The sequence below is a fragment of the Convolutriloba macropyga genome, chromosome 6, assembly GCF_964194025.1.
Source record: "Convolutriloba macropyga chromosome 6, txConMacr16.3, whole genome shotgun sequence".
Taxonomy (NCBI): domain Eukaryota; kingdom Metazoa; phylum Xenacoelomorpha; order Acoela; family Convolutidae; genus Convolutriloba; species Convolutriloba macropyga.
Genome location: NC_134473.1, coordinates 52,853,653 through 52,873,139, shown reverse-complemented (window position 1 = coordinate 52,873,139; position 19,487 = coordinate 52,853,653). Strand labels below are relative to the sequence as shown.

At 36.5% G+C, this 19,487-nt stretch overlaps 3 protein-coding genes across 5 annotated transcripts in view; 2 read left to right on the top strand and 1 right to left on the bottom strand.

Annotated features, from left to right (window-relative positions):
- Window positions 1-19,487, bottom strand: part of LOC142341755 (protein XRP2-like) — a 525,423-nt gene that overhangs the window by 410,286 nt on the left and 95,650 nt on the right. The window lies entirely within an intron of this gene.
- LOC142341757 (serine/arginine-rich splicing factor 4-like) overlaps window positions 1-19,487 on the top strand; it is a 340,718-nt gene that overhangs the window by 269,803 nt on the left and 51,428 nt on the right. The gene's annotated exons all lie outside the window — the stretch shown is intronic.
- Window positions 7-19,487, top strand: part of LOC142341047 (uncharacterized) — a 37,862-nt gene continuing 18,381 nt past the window's right edge. Inside the window, exons 1-6 of the mRNA XM_075391884.1 lie at window positions 7-70; window positions 9,280-9,423; window positions 10,044-10,169; window positions 13,387-13,557; window positions 14,047-14,187; window positions 15,214-15,317. Coding sequence (XP_075247999.1) covers window positions 9,304-9,423; window positions 10,044-10,169; window positions 13,387-13,557; window positions 14,047-14,187; window positions 15,214-15,317 — 662 coding nt within the window. The 5' untranslated portion in view covers window positions 7-70; window positions 9,280-9,303. The remainder of the gene's footprint in view (window positions 71-9,279; window positions 9,424-10,043; window positions 10,170-13,386; window positions 13,558-14,046; window positions 14,188-15,213; window positions 15,318-19,487) is intronic.

Below are 19,487 nucleotides of genomic sequence, written 5' to 3'. Positions count from 1 at the left end.
CGAGAGAGAACATGTCTATGCACAGATACCACGGTCAATACTCTCACCACTCTCAATTAGAGAAGTTGAGGTTTGTGTCAATTTCTATTTCTAACATACTTCTTCACGTCTCTTCAATTAATTGTAAAGAAATTGATTTTTTTCGTTTAAATAGGAAAGAAGTAGTATAGTGGAGCTTCGAACCGCAAAAGATCTATATAGCAACTTATTTCTGGCACTATAAAAAGATAATTTTCTTTGTAGTTGGTGAACAGACAAAACAGTCCCAGAAAAACAGCTGCAATAACCCAATTTGTAGTATATCAAGCTAACAAAGTTGCTACTTCATCAAGGCTTTAGGGAACCGGTAGCATGCCTGGCCCGGGTTCTGGAGATAGTAGGTGCAAGTCCTCCAAGCTCCAATTCTTTTGCAGAACATGAAGTTAGCTAATACAACAGTTGGGCTGTTGTGCCAGACAAATTAGTACCAAGAAAGCCGAAAATAGTCCCAACTAAACATACAGTTCAACATATGCACACAAGTTAACAAAGAATTTCCTCAAGTTATTCATATGGTTGGATGTCCTCGGACAAATATCCAGCTGAATACAACAAACTTTTTGTCAAAAAATGTAGCTTGAATTAAGTTCTTGGTTTTAATTGATTTCATATCAATTAAAAACAATGCCTTCAGAACTTTTACTAGTAGAATATGTTTCTTGATTGTTGTAGATTATGTTTATAATTATTTTTTTATTTACTCGGGACTATTTTTCCCGGGAATAATTTGTCTGCTTTGTTTGGAATTTTTTATCTGGCACATTTTGTCTGGGAGTATTGTGCAATTTGGATATGTTTTGTGTGGTACTGTTTTGTTTGGACACCTCGTTGTTTTGTTACATTATTTTGCTGCTTAAAGATTGAAATATTGAGATTATGATTCAAGACTTTATTCGGTATATTCAGTTTATTATTAGTAGTAGTTTTGTTATCGAAGCATCGTATAGCCTCTTTTAATAGGCATTTGTTTTTCAAATCTCTAAATTCAATGACTGCCTCAAAATACTGTTGTCGAATTAACAATTGAGAATTTTGCAAGGGAATGCGCAATTCATCAATTTTTCTTGCAGGGTTTTAAGTTCAACCCAACATTTCTTTTGGCCAGATTCGAAAATATTTAACGCTGAAATGTTTGATCAAAATACAATTTAACGTCAAGAATAAAACCAAGTTTTTTAAGATTGAGCCTATTTTTGAGGTCCTTCCTCTTCTTTTTGCACTCCTGGCTTTGCAGTTTTGGAGATGAATAATAAACTATTGGAGGGACTGTTATAGATTTTAAAAACCTTGCTTTTTGCAATTACAATTCTTCAAAACAAAAAAGGGATCTCTTACATTAAATTAAGGCAAAATAAAACAAAAAAAGTAGAATAGCTAAGCAGCTGTTGGAAAATGCTAACGCATTATACCCCAGTTGACCAAACTTTAACTCTGAAACAATTAATTTCTGACATATTTCGCTCTAGTTATTTGTAATTTAAATGGCAGTGTATGAAGCTCTACTCACCACTTCTACGTCACTTAGGTGGTAAAACGTTGACAATTCTCTAATAAGTTTGCCAACTCATAGGTGTTTCAAGTGAATACGGCTCAAAAAAAATCCATTCATTGTTTTCCTAGTGGCATTGAAAATTTTTTTTATGACAGAAATGTTAATTCTACATAGCAAAATCGAATTGTTTTTAGAAAAAAAAAACGATTAGTTTAGTTTTTTTTCATCTTACGAATAAATTTTCTGTCAGATATTACACAAAAACTCTACAGTAAACCTGACGCAGTAGTTTTATTACACCGTTACGCTGCTTACTTTTGCATCTATGATTCCAAGCCTTCTTTGGCCTACTGAGATTAGAATCAGTAGTAGAATCAATACCAATCATCTTATAGCCTCCATGAGGCATTTGTTTTTCGAAACTTTAGAACCAAATGACTGCTACATTAGTCAGATTAACAATTGATAATCGTCTAAGGGGAATGCACTGTTCGTTTATTCTTCCGCTTTTCTTGCAAGATTTTGAGTTCAAATCAACAAGTTTCTTGCTTTTCGTATACCTGACACTTTTAATTTATTTTCTGAAATTCCCCACTATAGCAGCTTGTCTTACCGGATTACATTTTCTTCTGGTCTTTTTGTGCATTACTTAAATTTCAATCAAAATGTAGTTTTTATATTCAGAAAAAGATGCATGCCCTCAGAAATGCCTGCAGAGCCCTTAGAGAAGAGATATGAAGGTTTTTTTAAATAAGGCTAACCAAATTGAACTAAGTATGACAATTGTGCAAATCTTTTTTACTCTAATACTTATTTGCCAACTTAACATTATAGATTTAGCAAGATGTTTATCACAAATATCCACAACACCACACTGAACCAAATAACAATGCACTACACGTTTTATTGGAGATATGAATTATCAATATTGTTTAAAATCTGAAAATTGCACCATGTTTTATGTGGTTACTTTCTTCTGCGATAGTCAATAAAGAAGATAAAACCTTCCGGCAATAAAAATTATGCCCACAAAAAATGCGCGCGAAAAACTTTCGATCCAATGAGTACAAGATTGGATGACTAACGATGAGACTTCAAACAATCCTCTCTAAGATATTGAAACATTAAGTGAAAATGTCTTGATGTGAGTAATTAGAAAAAAATACTTTCCCCAACTAAAAAAATAAAGAAGGTTTTTTTACTTAATTGAGTTTTGTTTTATATAATGAAGTATGATTGATTTGCTCCTATATTGTTGTAGCATTGATGCCGTACTTATATCCGTGTCTACTTCAATTTCACAAAACAAAAGTGCTTTCGGAAAATAAAATTTCATTTAAGTTTTGTTTTAATAACAATTGCTGGAGGCTATACAAAATTTTATATTTAAAATGAGATTCAGCTCAACTGAAACAGCATCAGCAATTTTTCGCTTTCAATGTATCGAACAACATTAACGAACAACATAAAACTTTATGCTTGTTTTGATATGATAACGATTCGTTTTGCTTGATAATAGGAGGCTGGTCTAGCCCTCACAATCTGCATATAGCATTTCCGGAAAAATCAAGTCTGCTCTTTTCAGCATGGCTAATTTTATTATGGCCTCCTTCTGAACAGACGTTTTCATAGCAACATGCTGAGCAGTCAATTTTTGGACTTTGAAACTTTAGATCAACTAACATGCTACATAGGAATCAAAACGGCGACAAACAAAGCTCACGTATGGCAATAACTGATTTCTGCCGTATTGATAACAGGTCTCGAGGTATAATTAGAGGTTGGAGTGAGAGGATGGGGTGGAGGGGTGGGGGTATGAGGGGGGGGGGGGGGGGTCTATGCGTAGGGGGAATTGTATGCGTCTAATTAAGAGCTTTGAAATTGGGATATCTGCCCCACCAGGTTGCCCAATTTAGACTATCAAACCATCTGTAAAAATGTAAATGAGAACCAATAAAGCAGTTTCCTATTAGTAATCTTACTTACTCCTGAATCTCGCCTGACCTTATAACCCCCGTCTTTTTCCATGAAATTTGAGCAAGGTAAAGAGGCGGCTGGTTCATTACAGTTGCATGCCAACCTCCTCTGATCATCACGAACTTAAATCGCGCTGTCCAGAGATCACGATAAACACAATTTGTAAGCGATTGGTATTACTATGATAAAAAATTGCAGGCATGCCAGTGCTGGAGGGGTTAAAATGCCGCGATCACAAATGTGTTTAAATTGAGTTGGGGGTCTGTTAAATTAATCACAGTGAGTTAATGAGATATTAATTTTGAATTAACAGTTCTCCAGATATGAAATGTTTCTATTCTCCCTACTTTGGTCAGGTAAGAATAAAAACACATAATATATTCAGTTTGATAAATCAATCGTGTTTTCAGTTGGAATAGAAGAACCCACACAATCGGGTTTTCAACTAGGATAGTGGAACCCAAATCATTTGGTTTGCAATTGGTATAATGAAACCCATACAATCAAAGATCATAGGACATTCAGGAGGCTTCTTTTGCCTGCAGCTGGCTCGCAGTTCTGCGCTTCTTGCTATCAACATTATAGCGTTGTCTGGCATTAGTGTGACTGAAACCGATTGAGCAAGCCTGCTGAAAGCAACTGACAAACCGGCTGAGTACAAACTTCTGTTGCCAGTGAGCAGAGCTATTCGCTCCAATGTCTTTCTGACCAATTCAGAGAGTCCAACAAATGATTCAAAAGCCATGGGAATAAATTGAACACCTATGTTTGCACTTTGTTGGGAATATTGCTCCAACTTCCTGTCTCCCGCAGCACTCAAGGCAAAACCAAGCTTCCTCGCCGCATTTGAAATAATACTAGGTTGCACTGGGGAGATAATGGATACATCCAGAGCTGCCGGTTTTCCTGCAGACGAGCAAGGTAAATACACATCTCCAGTTCGAGAATTTGTTTCTGGTATCTGGTTTTTCTGCTCGCAAACTGTTGACTGGTTGGCAGCGCTGCAAGCCAAAAAAATTTTGTCCCTTAGGCGGTTGTGTCACAAAATTAAATCTCCCCGCCTATGACATGCAACAGCGTGATCACCCAGTGTATCCAAATATCTTGTTTTACAATAGGGACACTTCCTTTCCTTTTCATATATAGGAGCGCCCAGTCTGTACTTCACAGCTGCATGAAACTCATTTGGCAAGAGATGGAGGCCAAAAGCCGGTATGGGAGCTGCCGATAACCATGCTACTGATTGAGGCAGAGAGAAAGACAAAAAACGAGCTTTTTCTCTTTCTAAGTTTGATTTTCAATTATTTGATTGAGAGCAACTTCGGCGCGGACTTCCTGTATTTTGCCTTGAGTAAGCAGCGATAATGACAAACCATTTATTTCATCAATCATTTTGGTAAAATTCTAATCTGTTGTTGGACTTTGGCCAGCTATAAGCTCTACTAAAGTAGCAGATTGCGATATCGAACCAATATAGGCTGCTTTTATCTGATCAGACTCTCGTCGGATTCCAACTCCAGTTCTTTGATAGGCAAAAATGCTTGATGCTATGACTCATTGGACAAGACTGTTCCCATTATTTGCTCGAAAATTGTCCTTTGAAGTAAGTCAAATTGCTCAAAAATATTCACAGCTTCCACTGATTGTGCACTGCAGCGGATTGAATACACCATTTTTTATGCAACGAGGCAACTACGCAGGATGCCAAGAGCACAATGTGGGTCATTTAAGTACTCCAGGTTCTCCAAAAATTTTCGGATGTTTTGAACACGTTTCTGTATCGAGGAAGCAACGAATCGGGGGATCCAACAGAAAATTTCAAGTACCTCTCTACTGTTTCTTTTAATTCTGCTATCGATCGTGTTCATAGTTCTTTTTGACCAGACCGCACACTTGTCTTTTCTGAATTCTAGGCCGCACGTTTCGCCCAACATAGTCATTATATCTAAAGCTTCGTTCAGGTCGGCCTATGTTTAAGGCAAAACCAGGCTTCCTCGCCGCATTTGAAATAATACTAAGTTGCACTTGGGAGTTAATGGAAACATCCAGAGCTGCCGGTTGTCAAGCAGACCAAAAAGGTAAATACACATCTCCAGATTGAGAATTTGTTTCTGGTATCTGGTTTTTCTGCTCGCAAACTGGTGACTGGTTGGCAGCGCTGCAAGCTGAAAAAATTTTGTCCCTTAGGGGGTTGTGACAAAAAATTAAATCTCCCCGCCTTTGACATGCAACAGCATGATCACCCAGTGTATCCAAAGATCTTGTTTTACAATAGGGACACTTCTTTTCTTTTTCATATATAGAAGCGCCCAGTCTGTACTTCAAAGCTGCACGAAACTCATTTGCCAATAGATGGAGGCCGAAAGCCGGTATGGGAACTGCCAATAACCATGCTCCTGATCGAGGCAGAGAGAGTAACAATAAACGAGCTTTTTCTCTTTCGGATGTTTGATTTTCAATTAATTTATTGAGAGCAACTTCGGAGCGGACTTCCTGTATTTTGACTTGAGTAAGCAGCAAAATTTAAAAACCATTTATTTCATCAATGATTTTGATAAAATTCAATTCTGTTGTCGGACTTTGGCCAGCTATAAGCTCTACTAAAGTAGCAGATTGCGATATCGAACCAATATAGGCTGCTTTTATCTGATCAGACTCTCGTCGGATTCCAACTCCAGTTTTTTGATAGGCAAACATGCTTGATGCTATGACTCATTGGACAAGACTGTTCCCAATGTTTGCTCAAAAGTTGTCCTTTGAAGTAAGTCAAATTGCTCAAAAAAAATTACAGCTTCCACTGATGGTTTACTGCAGCGGATTGAATACACCATTTTTGGTGAACCGAGGCAACTACGCAGGATGCCAGGAGCACAATGTGGGTCATTTAAGTACTCCAGTTTCTCCAAAAATTTTCGGTTCTTTTGAACACGTTTCTGCATCGAGGAAGCAACGAATCGGGGGATCTAACAGAAAATTTCAAGTACTTCTCTACTGTTTCCTTTAATTCTGCTATCGATCGTGTTCATAGCTCTTTTTGACCAGACCGCACACTTGTCTTTTTTGAAGTCTAGGCCGCACGTTTCGCCCAACACAGTCATTATATCTAAAGCTTCGTTCAGGTCGGCCTTTGTTCCAGCAGTAATACCATCATCAAGGTACCAAGAGTGCTGGGTAAGATTAGGTATTTTCGACTCAATCTCTTCTATTATAGGCTACAAGGTTAGAGAGAACAACAGAGAACACACGGAATCTCTTTGTTGCACTCCAGATTGACTTGTTACAGATATGTTACAATAATAAAGATGACTGTGCTGTGAGTAGCAAAATATGGCAAATGATGAAAGACTCATTAATGTAACTGCTGCATTCAGAATTTGGTTCTTGTAATGGAATTGAAGGAGTTTTTAAAATCGATCTGAAATATTCCTGCATCCTGTGCATGCTGCAATTTCTCAAATGTAATTTTGGTCGCGTGTATGATACTTTCAGCTCCACCTTTGACTCCTACACAAAGTTGTTTAGATAAGGACTCACCCACAGACCTCACCCCTTTAGACCTCACCCACAGCTATCAGACCTACACCACCTTCTAATTGCTTTAGAGCATCTAAGGAGGCACTGCAGAAAACTGGTGCCATTGACACAGGGAGCTGACCTCTGCTAGCCAAATTCCTTAGTTCTGTTATGCTTGTAATAGCTTGTTTAGATTGATCCGAAGCAGCGCAATTCACTGCGTGCAAAAGGTGCTCAGGGTACATTTTAATTAAACCGGCAGCTGAAAAATTGGGGAAGGCTTCTATTAGGCCAAATACAGCTCGCTCATCAAACTGATGAGCTTGGGAGCTGTTATGTTGAAATTGAAGCCGAGGCTCTTCTTCTAGAGGGTGAAGAGTTTTAAGCTCTCTGAAGGTTTGCATAATATGTGGCGCTACTCCATCAGATGACAGTATTTTTGCTGATCTACTGAATTGGCCTTGGAGGCACAGCGCCTTAGCACGAGCTGCAAGTGCTTCTATGGTTTCAGAAACGGTTTTTTGTTAATTGTTTCATCGATGCAGCTTCAAACTAAAGTCAGGCTTAGTGCCCCGCTTTCCAGCGCTCCAACCGTTTTGACAATAAGTTTTCCTGATTTTGCTTGTGTTTTTTCCCACCCCTATTAGATGCATCACAGTGAGTTCAGGGGGAGGGAGTCGAATAACTTACTCACAATAGGTTCGGGGGGATGCCACGTTAATTTATTCACAATGAGTTGTGGGGTGAGACTGTTGGTTCTGATTTTTGACCGAAAGAGGTAGATCAGAGGTACAGGTAGCCATTATATTGGCCAAATAGAACTCAAACATTCTTTTTGATCTTTAGGAATGTCTTTAGGAAAGAATTGATCTTTAGATTAGATTAAGAATTAATCTAATATCATGATTTTAGTGGCATATATTGATTCAAGAGCATGAAATCATAAGTACAAGCATCTGTAATTCAGTTTATCGCTTTTTCCAGCTCTGTTGAGAGTGAAGGAGAGAGAGAGAGAGAGAGAGAGAGAGAGATAGAGATAGAGAGAGAGGGAGAGAGAGGGAGAGACAGAGAAAGAGAGAAAGAGAGAGAGAGAGATTGAGAGAGAGAGAGAGAGAGAGAGATAATTGCTGTGTAAACAAATTTAATAAACTCAATGGATGCGGCATTTGGATATGCTGAGATTAAAAAAAGCATAACAAAAAGGCACAATTATCAGACTTAACGAAGCCAGGTAAGAGATTATTAGTAATAAAACCCAAACTTTAATTTTTGAAAAGGTACATGAACAAAATCATGCTCAGTTCAAAAATCCAGAATGATTTTTTCATGGTCCAGCGCTGAAATCCTATGACAGATACGCCTGAGTACCTTTAACCATGTAGAAAAGCAGTTGGTATGTAGAAAGGTTACTTTAAAACTTTTCTGTTTAATTGAATTAATATTTGCCAATGAACAGCTTCTACATCATTCTCATTTAAATATTTGCATATGCTAAAAAATAGAATCTTGAAAAACGCTTTTTATTTGAGGATATATCGAACTCTATAAAAGTTTTTGTATTTTTTATGAGCTACGGAACTTGTCTTAAATGTAATGATTGCATCTTTCACATTAAGCATCCTAGACAAAATTGACATTTCAACTCGGGGGGGGGGGGGGGGGTGCAAAAAAACTACTCGTAGACATTTATGTAAAAGTGCATGTGCAATTTTGAAGATGTCATAATTTGTCGGGTGTCATTAATCGAGAGAGCAAAAATTGAATATCGTTTTAATTCTTTTAATTATACTCTTTTTAAAAATTAAATTCTCAATCAATAGTTCTGTATGACAGAGATAAACAATTGATGCGTTTAAAAATGGAACGTAAATACCCGTTTCTACTAAAAATCGTTATTTTAACCGTGAACAACCTGACCATAAATGGTATAATGTTATGACCATACATGTTATAAATGGTATATGCCTGTATAAAATCAGTGACATGATCAATTGCTGTTTTACGGATGAAAACCTTATTAGTAAATAATATTGAATTATTAAAAAGGGGTCATTGTCACCTTATACCATTATACCACTAGTTTATTACCGACTGATCTCTTGTGAGATCTTTCAAAACTCTTGGATGATTGGGAACCATCTTGGCAGACCTGTATTATAAATTTCAAAGCGTTTTGAGCAAAATGTTTATCGCCTATTTCACAAGATAAGTGTTGCATGCCGACTTGGGACATTAAATAACGTTTGACTTTTTTGCAGTTCCGCCAACAGACTGTTAAGAAGATGTTGTTAGAACTGGCAAGTGTGAACAAAGGGACACGGAAGGCGCCTCCTACACACAGTGTGTCAAATGGAAATTCAGCAGCCAATGACAAAGAGGACAATAAGCGATGTGGAATTGAGGTACGATTGCAACCTTAGTAGACCCACGTTGATCTTGCTAGATCTTCTTCTAGATCTTACTAGAGTTTTGTAAGACTGTGTTCAATTGCGCAAAAGAATACTTTGTTCTATCGAGAACTTTTAGCACATGAGACCATAGAAAGATGTAGAAAAGCAGCTTGCTGAAATATGTCTGAAAAATCGTTTCCAGATAACCACACTGAAGATTGGCTTGACCATTTTTTTCGCCACAAGAAAACTTTTCAGACCCCTTCAATTATCTTCCATCGGCAGATATGATTTTGCAAAAAATTAATTGAAGATCTAGTTTACTGCAAACTTCAATACAGAAACAAAACTAAACAAAAAATAAACAAAATATCTTAATTTTCAGGTCCAAAATTGCTCTAGTAAACAAAATTTTTTCTAATTGGGCGGGGGCAAACACAGAATCGGGTCTTGTTTTTTTTTTCTACAAGACTCATTAAATGTGGTCTTCACTATATCTGCTAATAGACGCCCGGAATTGGATCTTCAGTTTGCGTTCTATTTCATATGCCTCCCAATATTATGTGATTGCCTAATGAAACAAAACTGCCAATAAGAAATAAGCAAGAAATGTAATTAAAAGATGATTTCAGCTGTTGACTTGGTTCAAGACAATTGGGCCGGACACTCTAAAAGAGAGCATGAACAAACTGTCTCAGAGTGAAGACATGTCAACAATCATACACACCTTTCATTCATCAGTCGTGCCTTTCATCAATGTAAGTGCACCTTTAGTAAAAACAAAAACAGCTTGAACAAACAGAATATCACACTTCATAGAATTATAAAGATGAAGCAGATCAGATTTTCGTGCGTTCATCAGACCTTTCGTGCGTTCATGTCCAGACTTTCGTGCGTTTTTCCTTGTTTCCCAGACTATGTAAACTTGAACGCACGATACACCCGTCGTGCGTTCATCTGGTCTGGACATATCGGTTTTCCGTCTAGGGCCTCAACCTGGGAGCAGATCAAAAAGAGAAGGGACATATATGCTAAAAATGACATAAGAATTGATCAGACCATAGTTTTGCTACTGATGAAGAGCAACATTATTGCTGAAGCTGAGCTCTAAGTGTTGGCATTGGGAATTCAGCTGCATCAGTTGTTGTGATGTAAGAGTCAATCTTCCCTCAAATTATCAGACTTTCTAGGGTTTTTCTTTTCAGTTTACATAGTAATTTACCTAATTGATACCACGCTATAGCGTACACTTTTCAAGACGATCAAATGAGAGATCAAGCATGAAAGGCCAAACAAAACGTGTACAATAACATCTTGCAAGAGAAATCCCTAAAATTAGAGTGGAAGCTTGGCTCTCTAGTTATTCTTATTGGCCGCAAAATTGAGGTCTAAGTTTATGTTGGGAAGTAGTTCAATGAAGCATAAGAAATTAGAGCTCAGAGTTGAGCAAGTTTGTGTCCATGGTTATACCCAAACAGCCGAAGCTTTTCCTGAGCTGTTTTCAAACTTATTTGGACACATATTCTGCTGCTTTAGGTAACATTGACCTCTATTAGTGCTTTTTATTAGCTGCTAAATTGGGCTCTTAGGGGCGCAAATGTCAAATAAATGGATCGCCCTAGATATTTAGGTTACGTATGTAACGGCTGATCTCCTTGTGTTTCACAAAGGAAGTTTTACACCGCCCAGTTCTTTCTGAGTTGTTCCAAAATCTGTCCAGATACTTCGTTTATGCAGTTTGCTTTTGTAACTGTATATCCGTTCTGCTGTCCTTACCGTTGCATTAACTAATTTAACTAACTTAGTTTTGGGTTTTTTATCAAATGAAATGGGCCGACAGATCACAAATTACGGAATCTCTAAATGTTTACCAGTTTAATCGTTTTGATGAAACAAATCAAAGGCAAAAATAATATGCCTGACAAGTGTTATGAAAAATTGATTTCTCACTAAATCCTACGTGTGTGTATTGCGATCTTTTCAGAGTACTCCCGAGTTGAAGATTGGAAATCACTACACAGAAAATTGAATTCACTGTTCTAGACGTTTTCAATGCAAAACAAAATATTAGATAAAATATTTCTCCAGACAAATTTTGTTAACAAGACACAATAACAATTTAACAATTATACTACTCAAGGGTTTGGTTTTGAAAGGATGCAGTAACAAATACACTGTTCAAGACTATATTACCACAATAATTTTATTGCTGAATTAATGTGCTAGCTCGAGTTGCTATTTCACTTGTTTACTTGTTCAAATTGTGAGTTCTTATTTTTGTTCAGTTTGTTAACACTTTTTCTGCTTACGTAGCATACGCTGCTGTTTTGATTTGCTATGCACCGTTTTTTTGCTAATGGATGGATAAAAATAGAAGACATTAACAGTTTTGTCCTACGCATTTAATTGAATCTGTTTTAAATCTGCACTGAATTTTTACTTCTTACGCAATTTTGTTGTTCCTTAAGCTCAGCTCCAACAACGTAAACCGCTAACTAACAACGCCAATAAATTTTACAACCAGTAGTACTCAAACTCACATGAAATGTTGCCTCGGTTAAGAGTTTATTGAAAAACTAAAATGTTGAAAATTGACTTCTGTCACCTCATATGTCCGTTCCTTTCCCCTCTTACAGTCTCCATTACATAAGTTATTTTAATTGCTACTTTAGCCCCTGTTTTTGTTAACTTTGCGGAAAATTGATTAAAAATTGCTTCATCAGACTGAAAATTATGCAGCGAATGCAATCATGACAAGAGTATAGTACACAATTCGCTTTACATTGGAAAATTCCAATAGCTCAGTATAATTCGGTTGATTTTTTGATAATGGAAATTTTTCATTAGCGAACAATTTCTTTTCGGTACAACAAAAACCGAAACCTAGTTTTTATCATTCTTATCATTTTATTCATGATATTGAAAATTTCAGCTTAATTTTTAAAAAGATTTTCTTTCAAAAACATGATGAATTGTGGAAAAACTTAATTTTTTTGGCAGTACTCTTACTATACACCTTCAGTTATTGGTGATCTTGTTCCAATAAAACATTCTCTGCATTTTGTTTTCGAAATTACTATACTCGGTTTTCATGGAACAAGCACATTCACGCTGAACAATCACTTTTTTTGACAAGATTGACATTTGGTCAAGATCTTTGTTTGTTTTGCTCAAAATTGTATTTACAATTTCGTTTATTTTTTCGCTTAGGAAAAATTTATGCCAGTTTATGATGACATAAATTGAAAGTTCTTATAAGAATCGAAAGTTTTTTCTATTTTTTAGCCGAGTTTTGGACGAATTTTTAAAGAACTGCATGTTTCTTTAACAGTGTAACTTTTTTCCAAAGTGAAGTTTTTCATGAAATTTGTTGACAAATAACGAACCTCATTTACAATTGATGAAAACCGTATGCTTTATGAGATCTCATTATAACAAAAGCTACACTTACTTGTATGCGCTAGGTTGTAAAAATTTTGCTATTCGGGGGTTCTTTAAAGTTCCCGTAGTGTTTTTATTTCGAGAAGTTTTGGTACCAAAAAATTTTTTTAAGCTAACGCGACTCAAAAAGATGCTTTTTAAAATTTTTCTGCCGCTCTCGTGTTCTCAAGTGGATCCAAATTTGGCTCGTTGTATTTGTTTTGCTGAAAGGTGAGGTGATAATTACTTTTTAAAATTTCAAATTCGGAAATGATTTTTTTAAGATTGTAGAATTTATTTCATGAGTTGATGTCAATTACAATGTTTTAATTGATTAAATTTTATGTTAATAACACTTCAGTTCTTGTCAATCTGCAACCTTTTATTTGAATCATTTTTTTCACAATATTAAAAAATCTAGGATAAATTTTGGAAAATTGGAGAAATTTCGTTAAGATCTTTAAATGCGAACAGCTATAATTAGCTGTACCAAAAAAACAGCTACCTATGTTGTAAGAACTGATCAATCAAAACTTACGGAAAATATGTTTTTAGGAAGCTTTAGAAGTTGCGCAGGAGTGGATTGAGTTTGCTGATTGGAAGAACGAGACTGAGTGCGAGTTGAGAGGGGAGATATACAACGAACTGGTTCCCTTTGAGAAGGAGTTCCACAATGTTAACACTCACTATAACGGCTGTGAGAAGTTCTACGAGGCTGTAAAAGAGGTACGATCACTTTTTTTATTCAATTGGTTGCCTATATTTTTTTATTGCTTTTTTACGATTTTTGCAACGTTGTTCAACTCAGGTTGGTTTTCTCTTCAGATAGTTGGCAGAAATTTTACAGAGGTTCTGCTCTTTGTTTTTTGTTTTCAAAATGTTGTATTAACTCTAAATGGCAGTTCTGTTGATTATTTTTTTTTAAAAAAAAAACGCTCTAATTTTGGTATAATAATGTTATTTCAAAAATAATTTTATATATATATATATATATATATATATATATATATATATATATATATATATATATACCGACATTTAATGGACATTCAAGTGAAAGCTTTAAACGATTTGATCATTATACTCTATATTTAGTTTCTAGTTACCCTTTTGTTTCATGTATGCTCTATTTTGATACTGCAAGAACGAAGATTATCTGACAGTTAATGGCAAACATGTTGTTAAGAGACTTCGATGGGTTGTTTGTTACTTCAGCTGATGAAGTGGTACCAAGTTGCACTGGATGGGTTCCCAGGAGTTCTCCTGGATGCAGAAGGGAGACCAGATGGGAAGAAGTTGAGACTGTTCTGTGACATTGGACGGGAACAGAGGAACCAACTGATTGACCTCAGAGATGTTAGTATGAAATTAGGGATCTGTTCTGTTAGCACCAACCCCGTCCCCTCTATTTACATAATAGAAAACAAAATAACAACGCAAATTTTTCCTTTCAACTGCGGGTCAGTCATAAACGGAACCGGTGAAGATAAGGGGGAATAGATACAAAGTTAAATGTACTTTTGCATCACTTGGATTTTTTTCAATCAAGTCAGGTCAATGTCCTTGTTTTGGGTTTTCCCTTCATTACCAGCTATGGTGTGGGCAAAATTTGAAATAAAAAATTTGAGAGTTTTGGGTACGATACTAAAAACATGCTGCCAAAGACCATCAATAGAATTGGCGATGTCTGAGGAACCTTTTCTAGGATAAGCCTTGTCAAGTCCTGATAATATCTTGTCAAAACATTAATTGTTTTATAATAACTTTATATTTTTTTGAATTCTTGCGGTTAGTCTTTTATTAGGTTTTATTAGTTTTAAAAGTTCTAACAGAAAGTTATAATAGTGTTTGGAAAAAATATTGAGCTTCAAAAATGGAAAAAAAGTTTTTGTCTGGGGTCGTAGCTAAATCTAGAATCTAGACATCACAGTGATTGGGCACCGAATTCTAACTTTTAGGTGTGAAATAGCAATCTCAATGAGTGGCGACGATTTTTATAAATGATACAAAATTTAATTTGAAAAAATATTTTTTTAAATTGATTATTAATTGTTGTCAGTTTGACTTCTGCACTGACTTATGTAGAAAAAGAACCAACGAAAATTAATAGCCGCGTCACCTAGGGTAGGCGGATTTTGGTCTCCATATTTTTTAAATTCTGCAATTAATCTAGATGATATAGGGTTGCTTGCTTGACTTGATCAAAAAACGCATTTCTCAGATTTTGATGATCTTTGTAGTCAATTCTGAGCTTGATTTGGTATCTGGTTCAAAACGCACTCAAGCAGCAGAGCGGGTAAGAGCCAAGTAGCTGGAAGATTTATATTTCTTTGTTGCTTTTTTATAAATAGTTTTTTATCCTTTAGTTGCTCATATTTTCAGCAAATGGATCCATTGGATTCGTACGTGACTGAGGATGTGGAAAACAACATGCTCTTCATAACAGACAATTCTTTGAAGAATCAGTCCAAAATTCTTCTTCAACGGTAGGTGTGAACATATTTTGTCTCCATGTGTATAATCCAGTAAAAATATTGTCTCCAGTAAAAATGTATTTTTTATTTATCTATAACTTTTGAAAAGAAAACGACACATTTCGAGTTACTCAAGTTAGAAATTTGTGATCCATTTGCTGTTTTCTTTGGCATCAGCTTCTGTTTTTACAATATCACTGCCATTATCCTTTGCCGGGCCGTGGTGTAAGATTGGCGGTGAATGCGAGCAATTTATATACGATTTTCGCTTGATTGTAGATCTCACATAATATTGCGTTGAATTTAGCTTTGATCTTACATAAATTTGCGTTAAGTTTAGCGCTGATCTTAGCTATTTTTGCGTTAAAATTAGCTTTGATCTTACAAAATTTTACATTGAATTAAGCTTTAATCTTACATAATTTTGCGTTGAAATTAGCGGTGATTTTACATAAATTATAAAGAACAAGCAGTTCCGTTAAAATAAGTTAAATCAGTTACATTGATAAAACTTCACAAGCCATTGGCTGAACGGTTACATGACAATATACCCAATGCCATTCTACCCAATGCCAAAATACCCAATGACATTATACCCAATATGCCAATATACCCAATGCCAAAATACCCAATGCCAATATACCCAATCGTAACAAAAACAATAATCACTTTGATGCCAACTTTGATAAAGAATGCTCATTTTAAGTTCAAAGGCGAATTGGTATCGCCTAATTGTGCTTTATAGAAATGACGTCAACTTTTAGAACACTTGCACAAAAAAACTTATAAGAGAACAAACAATTTGGACAATTGAAATGCCGCCTTTAGGTATGTGATATCCCTGACCGTAGAGATACGTTTCGTGTCACAAGTCCAATAAGAATTTGTAGAGTGGATTCGAGGTGCGAATCCAAGTTTTACTAATTTGTGGGATTACCACTTTTGCAGACAAAATTATTGCAGACAAAATTATTGATTGTGGAATTCCTCCTCGAATCCGATAGGATCGCTCTTAATGTAAAACAGAGTAGATTGAAGCAACTGAATTCAATAATGAGATTCTAGAGAATGAATAAATAATCAAAAGTGGGAGATATGAACAAAACTGAGAAGTTGACTTATTAGTCGGCGGCAAATTAATTATATGTGAAATATGACTTTTAGCCTGACAAGGGCAAACTTTAATTAATTTAGTATTAAGTAATCAAACATGAACTTAATGTGGTACAACCGTACCACATATCCTCTGCTCGAGAGAAATAGTGAAACTGCAATAGTGTAAAAATTTTTTAATAATATTAACATATGTACTATTTAGTATAAATAGTAAATAATGTGAGTAACAACAGATGACTGAAGACATGGCAATGGAAATGAGGGGCTTATCCTTGAAGAATTAAATCAATGTAAACTCTCAACATTTACTTGAAATCACAAACATAAAACATAAATTAAGGCACAATCGGGGTGCGAATCCCCTAAATTAATAGCGTACAGAATATTGGTACATAAACAGCATCGAATTTAATTGAAGAAAATGTGACAAAAACGCAAATAAAAAGTGAACATTAACACAAAATGAGCGCACAAGTGGTACTAATCCATATATAAGTTAAGAATGGACAATTAAAGAATTCTGAATTAACACATTCAACAATTTAACAAATTGAACATAATCGATTTTAGCTTAAATCTGATTTTCGGCGTCAAAGACGCTCATGCTAATCTCTCTTGTATAATCCTCATAGTCATTGCTCTCGGGTGACCATGTTCCAACTGGAGGGGATGCAGGAGGACTCACTACTTGCAACTCATAATAAGTCTCTGGTGCAGAAGGTTGTGCTGCCTCTTCTTGAATTATTGTCTCAGTCACTGGATTAACGGGCTTTTGTTTTTTAGGTGCAGGGGCGGCAGAGTCATCGCTTACCGAGCACAGAGAACTTTCAAAACCGAAATAGTCGGGGGCACGTCGAGTTCTTCTATTTCTGGACGATGAAGGTGAAGCGGCGGAAGATGTTACTGAGGACGCAGCAACAGAAGATGCATTTGATGTGTCGAGTGTTGCAGAAGTATTTCTAGAACGTTTGCCTCCTGCCTGTGACTTTTTAGGCTTCCGGGATGCCATTGCTTTTGAAATATTGGTATTTACAGACGAGACTCCCGAGGCCGCGTCTGATTGGGTCGGGCGATGACGAATTCTGATTTCCCCACGGAATTTCAATTTTAGCTCTTTGGCGTGCTGTGAAATCTTATCCTCCGTGGTTTTCTCATAGGGGAGAGGACGTCGTTTTGCATACTCCCAAAGGTCTGTGTTGCGTTCAGCCCGAGTGCCAAATTTGGCGATGTCACTATTTCGTACGCAAACATCGGGTACTCCAGGTTCTTTAATAACTGTAGTAGTATCAGATGTTCGTACTACTGTACTACCCGGTGCCAAAGTTTCCCACAATCCACGAAGGTCCCGTTTTGATCGCTTTGTCACTTCGCGTGCCAATTTGAGATCGAGTGACTGTTCTGTCCGAGGAATTGGGTTTTTCAGTTTGGGATGCACAATGAAACGGGAAATGGACTTATTGTGATCCCCATTGTAACGGAGTCCCGCATCCACTTGTGCTTTCTGCATTGCCTCATCTATGAGGATATCGCTACAATCACCTGTTACCCATCCGTTTTTGTCAAGGTAATCTTCTACTGGGACGGTATCGGCATCTAAATAGTGGAGAAGAATATTTTCATATGAGAGATTAGATGACTTTGGTACTGTACTTATATTTTTTAGTAGTGTGTTTGGCTTCCTTCCAAAATCTGCTTGGAAAGGGGTTACATTTGTTGTCTTTTGCTTGCAAATACGTAATTGATAGACTATTGACTTCATTGCTTCTTTAATTGTGAATGATTTATTTCTATTATCTAATTTCATGCAGTTTAAGCATCTTTTAATTGTTTGTATCAAACGCTCTACTAATCCTATAGCTCTATGATCACTAGCAGGGGCAGTGAGTATGCTAATGTTATGCTGTTTACAGAAAGTTTTTACTTTGTAACCAATTAAGCAACGTGCTTGATCTAGTCTAATGTTTCGGGGGACACCGTGTATGTGAATTTAAGGACGTTTGGTCCATTAGCTTTTTCAAATACTTCTACAGTGGGGAATTTTGAAAAACGATGCAAGAAAATAAATATCTTGATGTTTTTCATTTGTAATGGGTCCTCCAAAATCAATTTGTATCTCTTCATTAGGCTATGTACATGTCAGCAAATGTTTCCATTTAGACGCTGGAACAACGGGCTTAAGATTCTTACCAATATCAGTACAAGGCCTGCACTGAGCCGCCATGTTGAGGATTTCGCGGTGCATATAGGGCCAGAACGCGTACTGCCCGAGTGTTATCATTCCCCAACTACCAGAGTGTGTTAGGTGAAGGCTTTCCAAATCTGCGTCCTGAATAGAATGTGGGATTGCCACCCGTTCATCTATACAGACACAACCCGAGCGGACATGAAGATCTCTCCAATAGGAGAACATGTAAGGATTAACTTCCTTACATCTTTGGGGGTCGTTCTGGAGGATGCAATCACGCACCTCTACAAGGACGGCATCTTTGCTTGTTAGAACAGCCAAGAAGCTTTTAGTAAATAACTGTGTTAAGTTATTTTCAAAGACTTTTTCTTTCGACTGGTCCAAGTTTGGTGAATTTTGACCCTCGATAGATAATCTCGTCGTGTTCACCGCTGAATTGGGGGTAGATTGATATGTGACCCGGCTGTGTGTAGGAGGAGTTTGTGGGTTGGATGTTATGTTGCTCATTGTGTGAGTGGAATTTTTATGGATATGTGATGCGTTTGTATGGATTTCTGAATGAGTAGGGATTTGAGTTGAGTTTGAATTATTTTTTGAACTGAATTGGAATGGTGCTGCGTTTGCAGAATTCTCAAGAAGCAACTGAGTTGTATAGCGATTAAGGGCAGAAAGCAAATTGGAATAGTTTGTTAAGCGAGGATGCGAGGCACGTGTGGAATGTGTGTGAGTGACGCTGTTAAAGTGCTGTGATTGGCAGTTTTGTGGTGTGGTATTTACGAAAATTGCAGCAATAGCGTCACGATTGCGGGTAATTGTTGATACCGCAAATTCCTCATCATATTTGTTTGTAACTTTTGCTTCTTGATTTCGTTGACGGGAAA